Genomic DNA, 13,849 nt, shown 5'->3' with positions numbered 1-13,849 from the left:
TTTAAAGTGCCTTTCATTAACCCCAAATAAAGTGCAGTTGTTCTAGTTCCTAGATTGTAAGCTCCAAGGAGCAGGGCCCTCAAACCCCTCGTGTATTGAAACGTGTTGTTACTGTACTGTCTCATGTACTGTCTCCCATTATAATGAACAGCGCTGAGCAAACTATTGGCGCTATATAAATCCTATATAATAATAATAATAGGTCTTTCCTGACATTTTCTTAGTCGCATCCTACAGCAAAAGCCATGGTCCGCAGAAAGCTGAACAACAAACTGAAATCTCTTAAGTGGAGGGAAGTAAAAATAAAAAAACTAAAATAATATGGTTGCATAAGTGTGCACACCCTTAAACTAATACTTTCTTGAAGCACTTTTTGATTTTATTCCAGCACTCATGTCTTTTTGGGTATGAGTCTATCAGCATGGCACATCTTGATTTGCCAATATTTGCCCACTCTTCCTTGCAAACATACTCCAAATCTGTCAGATTGTGAGAGCATCTCCTGTGCACAGCCCTCTTCAGATCACCCCACAGATTTTCCATCACATTCAGGTCTGGGCTCTGGTTGGGCCATTCCAAAACTTTAATCTTCTTGTGGTGAAGCCATTCCTTTGTTGATATGGATGTATATTTGGGGTCGTTGTCATGTTGACAGATGAAGTTCCTCTTCATGTTCAGCTTTCTAGTAGAAGCCTAAAGGTTTTGTGCCAATATTTACTGGTATTTGGAACTGTTCATAATTCCCTCTACCTTGACTAAGGGCCCAGTTCCAGCTGAAGAAAAACAGCCCCAAAGCATGATGCTGCCGCCACCATGCTTCACTGTGGGTATGGTGTTCTTTTGGTGATGTGCCGTGTTGTTTTTGTGCCAAACATATCTTTTGGAATTATGGCCAAAAAATTCAACCTTGGTTTCATCAGACCATAACACATTTTTCCACATGCTTTTGGGAGACTTCAAATGTGTTTTTGTAAAATTTAGCCGGGCTTGGATGTTTTTCTTTGTAAGAAAAGGCTTCCGTCTTGCCACTCTACCCCATAGCCCAGACATACGAAGAATATGGGAGATTGTTGTCACATGTACCACACAGCCAGTGCTTGCCAGATATTCCTGCAGCTCCTTTAATGTTGCTGTAAGCCTCTTGGCAGCCTCCCAGACCAGTTTTCATCTCTTCTTTTCATCAGTTTTGGAGGGACGTCCAGTTACAGCTAATGTCACTGTTGTGCCATATTTTCTCCACTTGGTGATGACTGTCTTCACTGTGTTCCATGGTATATCTAATGCCTTGGAAATTCTTTTGCACTCTTCTCCTGACTGATACCTTTTAACAATGAGATCCCTGTGATGCTTTGGAAGCTCTCTGCGGACCATGGATTTTGCTATAGGATGCGACTAAGAAAATGTCATGAAAGACCTACTAGAAAAGCTGAACTTTATTTGGGGTTAATCAAAGGTACTTTAAATGATGGCAGGTGTGTACTGACTTCTATTTAACATGATTTTGAATGTGATTGCTTAATTCTGAACACAGCTACATCCCCAGTTATAAGAGGGTGTGCACACTTATGCAACCACATTATTTTAGGTTTTTATGTTTACTTCCCCCCACTAAAAGATTTAAATTTGTTTTTTAATTGAGTTGTACAGTTTATAGGTCACATTAACGGTGGAAAAAGTTCTGAAATTATTTATTTGTTTCAGGTACTTGTTTATCTTTGTCTCATTTTTTTACATCACAATATCCTGACATTTTAACAAGGGTGTGTACACTTTCTATATCCACTGTATATGTAAATTCGATGTGTTTTGAACTGCGCCCGATTCACATAACATGTGAACCAAACTGGCTTCTATGAAGCCGGTTCACATATGTGCAGGCTGGCAGCAGTGCTATTTTAAAAAGAGTCAGGTATGATTTTCAGTCTGATTCAGGAGTGATTTCCAGTATCACAGACTTTAAAAATTTGCACCTGAACCTGTGAATGAAACTGCACCGGACTCTTTTTACAAAATGCACTGAAACCGGCCCCCCACATATGTGAAGCTGGTCTAAAATTGCACTGCGGTTGGCCCCCCACGTATGTGAAGCTGGTTTAAACTCGCACTGCGGTTGGCCCGCACATATGTGAATGTGAAGCTGGTCTAAACTCGCACTGTGGTTGGCCCCCCAACGTATGTGAAGCTGGTCTAAACTCGCACTGTGGTTGGCCCCCCAACGTATGTGAAGCTGGTCTAAAATCGCACTGCGGTTGGCCCGCACATATGTGAAGCTGGTCTAAACTCGCACTGCGGTTGGCCCTGTACATATGTGAAGGTGGTCTAAAATCGCACTGCGGTTGGCCCGCACATATGTGAACTGGCTCCATAGGAAGCTGATTTGGTTCACATGTCACATGAATTGGATGTGGTTCAAAACGCATTCAATTCACATATATGTAAAGCGGGGCTCAGAGTTCACCTTTCTAATGAAGGTGATAACGGCGGACCTTCATAACACTGGCAAGGGAAACGTCTTATGCTTAATTACAGCCCTGCAAGTCAGAAACCTGGCTGCTAGACAAGGGGAAAAAAATCTATTGGAATGAAAAGCATAAAATCCAACCTGGCAGGACCCCCAGTGATAATCTGGTACCAGGTGGTCACTCAAACTTGAATACATTACTGCAATTAATTATTTAGCCTCCCCAGCACCAACCTGTGCATGTTGTAATTGATGAAAAGCCCTAATAAATACATGTGATGGATTAGTCAAACATTCATAGCAGGGGGTGCCCATCCAATGACATCAGCCAGCAGCAGATAAATGGTATTATACTTTATAAGAGAAAATCAGATGCACAGGCTGCAGAGGAGAGTGGCCCCTGCTTGGGATGAATGAGATGCTTTTTTCTTTTCAGCCCCCAAAAATCCACTTGAAATTAGTCTGCATTTAAAAATAAATAGTGAGTAATGAGGGGGGCTTGTGCTCTGGATTGCATTGTGCTGGCAGCTCCCAGGGGGGAGATGAGGAGTGCCTGTGTGCTGGTGACAATGGAGGCCAGTGAGTGGCAGGGAGCTGCTCTCATTAGCTGCCTTGTGACCCCGGGGGCTGGGAGTGACAGCCGGGGGGCTCTAGCTGGCTGCCAGACAGGGGGGAGACCACCAGAGGAAGAGAGAAAGCAGCAGCAGCAGCAGCCTGCTGGAGGGGATCAGCCCCGGGACTCCAGGCTGGGATGTCAGAGCCGAGGATCGGACGGTGACCGCTCTCCTCCAGGCTGGGCTGGTGCCTAGGCTCTCCGGTCAGCGATGTGTCGGGGCGCCCAGCACGCTTCTCCCTGAGCGGCTGTACGGAGGAGGATGGTCAGGTGTGCCCGGCCCCTGTCCGGGTGAGAAGCCGCTCTATAGAGGGGGGAAGCCGACACTTGGCTCGGGGGGTCCGCGCCGGGACTACTATGGGCTTACTAGCAGTCTACTTGGTGCTGGCCGTCCTGACTTGGGGCAATGCCAGGGCTCAGGGGGAGTACTGCCACGGCTGGGTGGACGCTGCCGGCAATTACCAGGCGGGATTCCAGTGTCCGGAGGACTTCGACACCGTGGATGCCACCATCTGCTGCGGCTCGTGTGTACTGCGCTACTGCTGTGCGGCGTCTGATGCCAGGCTGGAGCAGGGCGGCTGTACCAATGATCGGGAGCTGGAGGACACCGGGGTCACTGCACGTGAGTCAGCCTGATGGGGGCATCTAGTACTCTGGACTTACCCTTCACTGATCCTACTGCCAACTGTACCACCCCGACTTACCCATCACTGATCCCACCGCCAACTATACCACCCCGACTTACCCATCACTGATCCCACCGCCAACTGTACCACCCCGACTTACCCATCACTGATCCTACCGCCAACTGTACCACCCGACTTGCCATCACTGATCCCACCGCCAACTGTACCACCCTGACTTACCCATCACTGATCCCACCGCCAACTATACCACCCCGACTTACCCATCACTGATCCCGCCGCCAACTGTACCACCCGACTTGCCATCACTGATCCCACCGCCAACTGTACCACCCGACTTGCCATCACTGATCCCACCGCCAACTGTACCACCCCGACTTACCCGTCACTGATCCCGCCGCCAACTGTACCACCCCGACTTACCCATCACTGATCCCACCGCCAACTATACCACCCCGACTTACCCATCACTGATCCCACCGCCAACTATACCACCCCGACTTACCCATCACTGATCCCACCGCCAACTGTACCACCCGACTTGCCATCACTGATCCCACCGCCAACTGTACCACCCTGACTTACCCATCACTGATCCCACCGCCAACTATACCACCCCGACTTACCCATCACTGATCCCGCCGCCAACTGTACCACCCGACTTGCCATCACTGATCCCACCGCCAACTGTACCACCCGACTTGCCATCACTGATCCCACCGCCAACTGTACCACCCCGACTTACCCGTCACTGATCCCGCCGCCAACTGTACCACCCCGACTTACCCATCACTGATCCCACCGCCAACTATACCACCCCGACTTACCCATCACTGATCCCACCGCCAACTGTACCACCCCGACTTACCCATCACTGATCCTACCGCCAACTGTACCACCCGACTTGCCATCACTGATCCCACCGCCAACTGTACCACCCTGACTTACCCATCACTGATCCCACCGCCAACTATACCACCCCGACTTACCCATCACTGATCCCGCCGCCAACTGTACCACCCGACTTGCCATCACTGATCCCACCGCCAACTGTACCACCCGACTTGCCATCACTGATCCCACCGCCAACTGTACCACCCCGACTTACCCGTCACTGATCCCGCCGCCAACTGTACCACCCCGACTTACCCGTCACTGATCCCGCCGCCAACTGTACCACCATGACTTACCCGTCACTGATCCCGCCGCCAACTGTACCACCCCGACTTACCCGTCACTGATCCCGCCGCCAACTGTACCACCATGACTTACCCATCACTGATCCCGCCGCCAACTGTACCACTCCGACTTACCCATCACTGATCCCGCCGCCAACTGTACCACCCCGACTTACCCATCACTGATCCCGCCGCCAACTGTACCACCCCGACTTACCCATCACTGATCCCGCCGCCAACTGTACCACTCTGACTTACCCATCACTGATCCCGCCGCCAACTGTACCACCCCGACTTACCCATCACTGATCCCACCAACAACTGTACCACCCCGACTTACCCATCACTGATCCTACCGCCAACTGTACCACCCCGACTTACCCATCACTGATCCCACCGCCAACTATACCACCCCGACTTACCCATCACTGATCCTACCGCCAACTGTACCACCCCACTTGCCATCACTGATCCCACCGCTAACTGTACCACCCCGACTTGCCCGTCACTGATCCCACCGCCAACTGTACCACCCCGACTTACCCGTCACTGATCCCGCCGCCAACTGTACCACCCCGACTTACCCGTCACTGATCCCGCCGCCAACTGTACCACCCCGACTTACCCATCACTGATCCTACCGCCAACTGTACCACCCCACTTGCCATCACTGATCCCACCGCCAACTGTACCACCCCGACTTGCCCGTCACTGATCCCACCGCCAACTGTACCACCCCGACTTACCCGTCACTGATCCCGCCGCCAACTGTACCACCCCGACTTACCCGTCACTGATCCCGCCGCCAACTGTACCACCCCGACTTACCCGTCACTGATCCCGCCGCCAACTGTACCACCCCGACTTACCCGTCACTGATCCCGCCGCCAACTGTACCACCCCGACTTACCCGTCACTGATCCCGCCGCCAACTGTACCACCATGACTTACCCATCACTGATCCCGCCGCCAACTGTACCACCCCGACCTACCCATCACTGATCCCGCCGCCAACTGTACCACCCCGACTTACCCATCACTGATCCCACCAACAACTGTACCACCCCGACTTACCCATCACTGATCCCACCGCCAACTATACCACCCCGACTTACCCATCACTGATCCTACCGCCAACTGTACCACCCCGACTTACCCATCACTGATCCCACCGCCAACTATACCACCCCGACTTACCCATCACTGATCCTACCGCCAACTGTACCACCCGACTTGCCATCACTGATCCCACCGCCAACTGTACCACCCCGACTTACCCATCACTGATCCCACCGCCAACTGTACCACCATGACTTACCCATCACTGATCCCGCCACCAACTGTACCACTCCGACTTACCCATCACTGATCCTACCGCCAACTGTACCACCCGACTTGCCATCACTGATCCCACCGCCAACTGTACCACCCCGACTTGCCCGTCACTGATCCCACCGCCAACTGTACCACCCCGACTTACCCGTCACTGATCCCGCCGCCAACTGTACCACCCCGACTTACCCGTCACTGATCCCGCCGCCAACTGTACCACCCCGACTTACCCGTCACTGATCCCGCCGCCAACTGTACCACCCCGACTTACCCGTCACTGATCCCGCCGCCAACTGTACCACCCCGACTTACCCGTCACTGATCCCGCCGCCAACTGTACCACCATGACTTACCCATCACTGATCCCGCCGCCAACTGTACCACCCCGACCTACCCATCACTGATCCCGCCGCCAACTGTACCACCCCGACTTACCCATCACTGATCCCACCAACAACTGTACCACCCCGACTTACCCATCACTGATCCCACCGCCAACTATACCACCCCGACTTACCCATCACTGATCCTACCGCCAACTGTACCACCCCGACTTACCCATCACTGATCCCACCGCCAACTATACCACCCCGACTTACCCATCACTGATCCTACCGCCAACTGTACCACCCGACTTGCCATCACTGATCCCACCGCCAACTGTACCACCCCGACTTACCCGTCACTGATCCCGCCGCCAACTGTACCACCCCGACTTACCCGTCACTGATCCCGCCGCCAACTGTACCACCCCGACTTACCCGTCACTGATCCCGCCGCCAACTGTACCACCATGACTTACCCATCACTGATCCCGCCGCCAACTGTACCACCCCGACCTACCCATCACTGATCCCGCCGCCAACTGTACCACCCCGACTTACCCATCACTGATCCCACCAACAACTGTACCACCCCGACTTACCCATCACTGATCCCACCGCCAACTATACCACCCCGACTTACCCATCACTGATCCTACCGCCAACTGTACCACCCCGACTTACCCATCACTGATCCCACCGCCAACTATACCACCCCGACTTACCCATCACTGATCCTACCGCCAACTGTACCACCCGACTTGCCATCACTGATCCCACCGCCAACTGTACCACCCCGACTTACCCGTCACTGATCCCACCGCCAACTGTACCACCATGACTTACCCATCACTGATCCCGCCACCAACTGTACCACTCCGACTTACCCATCACTGATCCCGCCGCCAACTGTACCACCCCGACTTACCCATCACTGATCCCGCCGCCAACTGTACCACTCTGACTTACCCATCACTGATCCCGCCGCCAACTGTACCACCCCGACTTACCCATCACTGATCCCGCCGCCAACTGTACCACCCCGACCTACCCATCACTGATCCCACCGCCAACTGTACCACCCCGACTTACCCATCACTGATCCCACCACCAACTTTACCACCCCGACTTACCCATCAATGATCCTAATGCCAACTGTACCACCCCGTCTTACCCATAACTGATCCCACTGCCAACTGTACCACCACGACTTACCCATCACTGATCCCACCGCCAACTATACCACCCTGACTTACCCATCACTGATCCCACCGCCAACTGTACCACCCCGACTTACCCATCAGTGATCCTAATGCCAACTGTACCACCCCGTCTTACCCATCACTGATCCCACTGCCAACTGTACCACCACGACTTACCCATCACTGATCCCACCACCAACTATACCACCCTGACTTACCCATCACTGATCCCACCGCGAACTGTACCACCCTGACTTACCCATCAGTAATCCTAATGCCAACTGTACCACCCTGACTTACCCATCACTGATCCTTCTGCCAACTGTACCACCCCGACATACCCATCACTGATCCCACCGCCAACTGTACCACTCTGACTTACCCATAACTGATCCCACCACCAACTATACTACCCGACTTACCCATCACTGATCCCACCGCCAACTATACTACCCCGACTTACCCATCACTGATCTTACCGCCAACTATACCACACCGACTTACCCAACACTGATCCTACTGCCAACTGTACCACCCTGACTTACCCATCACTGATCCTACCGTCAACTATAAGACCCCAACGTACCCATTACTGATCCTACTGCCAACTAAAGTACCACAACTTACCTATAACTGATCCCACTGCCAACTATACTACTGCGACTTTGATATTAGTGATCCTACTGACAACTATACTACCTCCACTTACCCATCACTGATCCCACTGCCAATTATACTACCCTGACTTACCCATAACTGATCCCACTTCAAACTATACTACCCCAACTTACCCATCATTGATCCTACTGCCAACTATACTACCCCGACTTACCCATCACTGATCCCACTGCCAACTATACCACTCTGACTTACCCATCACTAATCCTACTGCCAGCTGTACCCCAACTTCCCCATTTCTGATCCTACTACCAACTGTACTCCCGACTTCCCGTCCACTGATCCTACTGCCAGTTATACTACCCCGACTTACCCATCACTGATCCTACTGTCAACTGTACCCCAACTTCCCCATCACTGAACCTACTGCCAACTGTACCCCCAACTTCCCAATCACTGTACCTAGCACCAACTGTACCCCCAACTTAATACCCCCAACCACCCAATCACTGATCCTACCGACAACTATTCCCCAACTTATCATTGAACCTGCTGCCAACTATACCCCAAATTACACATCATTGTACCAACTGCCAACTTTACCCTGACTTACCCATCACTGCACCCACTGCCAGCTATACTCCCCACCTTACCCGTTGCTGAACTTAATGCCAACTATCTGCCCAACATACCTATCGCGACACCCACTGCCAACTGTACCCTGATTTACTCATCACTGAAACAGCTGCCAAATGTTCCTCCAACACCCATCAATGTGCCAACTACCAACTGTACCCTGACTTACCCATCACTGCACCCATTGCCAGCTGTACCCCCACCTTACCCATCTCTGAACATACTACCAGCTGTACCCACAACATTCATCACTACCCCTACTGCCATCTGTACCCTCAACTTCTCCATTGCTATGCCTATTACCAACTGTGCTTCCGACTTACCTATTACTGCACCCATTGCCTGCCGAGCCCCTAATTTCCTGATCATTGCACCCACTGCCTGCTGTACTCCTGCCTTACGCATTACTGCACCTACTGCCAGTTGTACCCCCTTTCACCATCACTGCACCTATTTCCAACTGTACCCCAGATTTCCCCATAAATGTGCCTACTGCCAGCTGTACCAGCCTTTTAGTATCACTGCACATACTGCCAGCTGTACCTCTGAACTCCCCATCATTGGACCTCCTGCCAGCTGTATCCCAGACTTCTTCATTACACCTACCACCAGCTGCCCCTGACATACCCATCACTGCTTACTTACCCATCACTGGTTCCTGGATTTTTACACCAATGCAAGCAACCCCTTCCTTATTGCTTTTTGTATGTCTTACTTTCTATAGTCTCCAAACTTCCTAATAGATATTCAAAATATTTTATAAACAATGAGAAATTATAGAGAATGTAGCAGTCCATATTACTTCAGTTTTGCAGTGCTGGAATCCTCAGCTTGATTCCTAGTCAGGACACTGTTTGCATGGAGTTTGCATGTCCTCTCTGTGCTTGTGTAGGTTTCCTCTGGGTTCTCCAGTTTCCTCCTACACTTCAAATGTGCTCGTAGGTTAGCTGGCTCCTGTCTACATGGCCCCAGTGTGATTTTTTACTGAGTGCGCCCAAGACAGCTTCCACACTATCTGCCCAACAGCAGACAAAGCACTTTGAGTCCCCAGGGAGAAAGTGTTATATAGAAATATAAAATAAATAAACAATAATTAGCAAATTAGGCTGGCCAATGCTGCTCGAAATTCAGTTGATTTCTGCTGGCTCAGACAAAACTCATGCAGTGCATGGGCCTGCAGACACCATTCCAGTTGACCAAAATTGATTGTTAACTGTTGTCGAGAGAGTTTAATTGGAAAATTGTCAACCAAACAGCATCTGCATCCAATCAGATTCAGGCACTGTACAGGTTGTCAGAATACAATAGCCTGGCAGTGGGGATTTGTCCCTGCGCACAGTTAGCATGGATGGAGGCTGAGATAATATACACCAGATCAGGAACAAATGCATCGGATGTATTTTAGGCTAATGTCAGATGGGGGATTTTGTAGTAGAGATTGATGTCAGGCCATTTTGTAGTAGAGGGGTCATTGGTGATCATACTACAGAATTAAACTGTGCTCTGCAAAATGACTTTGGGGAGAAATCTTTGCGTTGTAGACACCCTTTAGAATTCTTGCGGCCAATTCATGGATGCTGAACACTCTGACCTCAGTGTGCTGCTTTCCTCCTTGGCTACTGTGGCCATTGCACTGACAGGTAGATGGCAGGGGAGCTTTGTAGTAGGGGTAGTTGGAGCCTGATGGGGAACTAGTTCCCGTTTGACAGCGCACAGTAGTGGGTGGCCTACACATGACAATGCCCCAAAGTAGCTCCAGGACATTTTCAATTGCGGAGAATTGAGCATTTTTTAGTGTGATTTTTGTCATGTTTGTAGCATGTTTTGGTGTGCTGCAGAACACGTGTCTACTACCCATGCTTGGTGTGTCTTCAAGCTTAACCCAGGATTGCAGCTTGTTGGCAGGTGTGAATGCAGCCTAGTAGCCAGGTTTTCATGAGTATGTGTGACACAAGTGTCTTATCTGATGTCACTGCTCCCAAATAGAACATAATTGGAGAGAAATTATATCAAAACCTATTATTTGCATTTGAAGAGGAATGATGTCACAGCTGTAGATGTAGTTTTTGTTTTGTCACCCTTATAATATAACATATCTGGAGCAAACCAATGTTACTATTTTACAATATGACGGGAAGTATACAGGTGAAAGGTGAGCTGTATCTGAAGATCGGTGTTATTAGTACTGTAGAAATAAGGAACGTAAAAGTAAAAAGCAGATTTCTACAATAACCCACATCTTATGACAAACTCACAGTGAGTGTTCATACAAAATTCTTTGCTGTCAAAATAAATTGCATGTGGACACTGATTCCAATGAAAGCTTGTGTCATATGAAGAGAAAAGCTTCCCCCTCTCAGTAAAACACTTGTCCTAAGGACTGAATTATATGTAGTTGTAGAAATTGTGTGTGGTCGCTGTAATTTACAGTAGAATTAATGGTATTCTCATTCTGTTTGTGTATGGTAATCATTTTTTACTGGATGACTGTGCTGTTTTTATTATTAGAATTTGGAATTTAGTTTATGACTTCATTGAGATATTGGTCACATAGTGCAAGCATGTCCTACACAACTTAAACAGACTGGTTGCTTAGGATAATGCTTTAAAGCAGCCTTTCTCGACCTCTTTACACAGAGGAACCCTTGAACTTTTTGTCTAAGGGATCCTCTGCTAAAAATCTATCTACAATTCCTGATTCATTAGTGTGGCCAATTCATGGGTGCTGAACACTCTGACCTCAGTGCGCTCTTTTCCTCCTAGGCTATGGTGGCTGTTGCACTGACAGGTAGATTACAGGGGAGTTTGTAGTAGGGTTGGCCAGAGCCTAATGGGGAACTAATTTCCCGTCTTACTGTTGTTTGACAGCACACAGTAGTTGGTTGGCTACATACAACAAAAGCCCCAAAGTAGCTCCAGAACATTTTCAGCTGTTCACAGCACACAGTAGAATTTAGTTCCCTTTCCGTCTCAGGGAACCTCTACTAAAAATTACTCTATCTACAGTTCCTGATACAGTAGTGTGATGGTCAGTGGAAAGATTACTCCTTACACATGTGGTCATTGGGGAGAATTACCCCCACTGAGATAGCGGAAAAGATCAATGGTGTCAGTGGGGACTTATCTTAGAGAAAAATTGCTTGTTGCTCAAGGAACCCCTGGTAACCTCTGGAGGAACCCTAGTTGAGAAACCCTTCTTTAAAGTGATAATGAAGACTGGTATTTTTTTATCAAAAATTAAAAAGGTTTATACTTACCTGCTGTATTTAAGGATATTGCATAGCGCGCCCCTTACCTTCTGCTCTGGGGTCGCCTGCCTGCGCTGTCCACTCCCATTATCCTGAGTGTGCCCCCATAGTAAGTCATGTGCTATGGGGGCAATTGTGTGAGTTCTATCCCCAGCCAGGCTTTGTGCATCTATTGCTTATCATAGGTGAATAGCTTACTAAAGTTATTAAAACTATCGTAAGACAAAATACATTTCCTGCAATACTTTAATGTATTGTATTGTAATGTATTCTTTCATTTTCAAGTATGTGCAGTCTTGGTCATTCAGTTTTTATGGACAAATACTGTACTGATTAAAGGAAAACTGTTTGTTTTCTTTTCATACTTGTCCCTTCGGATAATTTTGCATGAACTGTCGTGATCTGCTCTCAAAAGCTGTGTACTAACGATCGGATTATTGGACGATCGCTTTGAAAGCAGTAATTTTCGCCCGATTTTCTCATCATTTGTACTAGGTTTTATTTCCATCTCTGATTGAAATGGTTTTGTTGGCAAAGTAATGACCAACCCCCTCACACCTTTCCTGTGCACAGACTGGGCTTCAGGCAACAAAGATAACATGACCTACAGTGGAAGAGTTGTCTTAAAGGTAAGAGGGACACCAGTTTGCCATGTTTAATATAAAGGATCAGGAACATGAAGATAGAGACTTCAGATGCTATTTTCTGATACCTGGGAATGTGACATGTTCCCATAGTGATTGGGCATTCTGTAGTACACCTGGAATCACAATTGATGACCTCTATGAGATTATAGGAGAAATAATACAATAATCATGGGTTAAGGCAGCTTCCTACAAATGAATACACACAAGATACCTATATGCTCATACTGTATATGACAGTGCAGGGTGGGAATAAAGATACTTCAGCAGATTATTACTACAGGTTGGCCACCTTCCCATCTCTTTTTAACACATTCACAGTAACCTTGAGTTTGCTTGTGACAATAAAGCAGTATTAAATCCAAAAGTAAATATTTACTATATTGCAGCTTACCAATTCTTAGATGTGATAACTGCATTAGTTATCTTTTTTAGGCTTTCTTTCCTTTATTTTCACCTGGTGATCTGGGCAATAAGTCTGTTGTTTTTCAACAGAATAAGCTGACGTACAGATGTAGCGTTTAGAGGGTTAAAGTGGTTGTAAAGGCTGAAGGTTTTTTTTACCTTCATGCATTCTATACATGAAGGTAAAAAACTTTCTGTGTGCTGCTCTCCCCACAGCCCCTCTAATACTCACCTGAGTCCCCTCTCGATCCAGTGATGTATATGGGAGCCTTTTCTTTCCCAGGTTTCTCTCTCCTCATTGGCTGAAACACAGCAGCAGGAGCCATGGGCTCCCACTGCTGTCAATCACAGCCAGGGAGCCAATGAGGATAGAGCAGAGGGAGGGGCCAGGCCACAGCTCCATATGTCTAATGAACATGTAGAGCGGGGCTTAGGAGAGAGCACGCACCAGTGCCCCCATAACAGGCGGCTAGGTATTGGAGGCACAGGTCAAGGGGGAGGAGCACAGAGCAGGTAAGTGTGACGTGTCTGTTATTTAAAAAAAA

At 48.9% G+C, this 13,849-nt stretch overlaps 1 protein-coding gene across 1 annotated transcript in view; it reads left to right on the top strand.

Moving 5' to 3' along the window:
* Positions 1–3,023: 3,023 nt before the first annotated feature.
* The window catches only part of SHISA3 (shisa family member 3), a 35,274-nt gene continuing 24,448 nt past the window's right edge, over positions 3,024–13,849 (top strand). The window contains exon 1 of the mRNA XM_089653997.1: positions 3,024–3,696. Coding sequence (XP_089510123.1) covers positions 3,432–3,696 — 265 coding nt within the window. The 5' untranslated portion in view covers positions 3,024–3,431. The remainder of the gene's footprint in view (positions 3,697–13,849) is intronic.

The sequence above is a fragment of the Staurois parvus genome, unplaced genomic scaffold (genome assembly GCF_062004578.1).
Source record: "Staurois parvus isolate SC_StPar_1 unplaced genomic scaffold, SC_StPar_1.0 ptg000734l, whole genome shotgun sequence".
NCBI classification, from domain to species: Eukaryota; Metazoa; Chordata; class Amphibia; order Anura; family Ranidae; genus Staurois; species Staurois parvus.
This window is presented reverse-complemented; position numbering and strand designations above follow the sequence as displayed.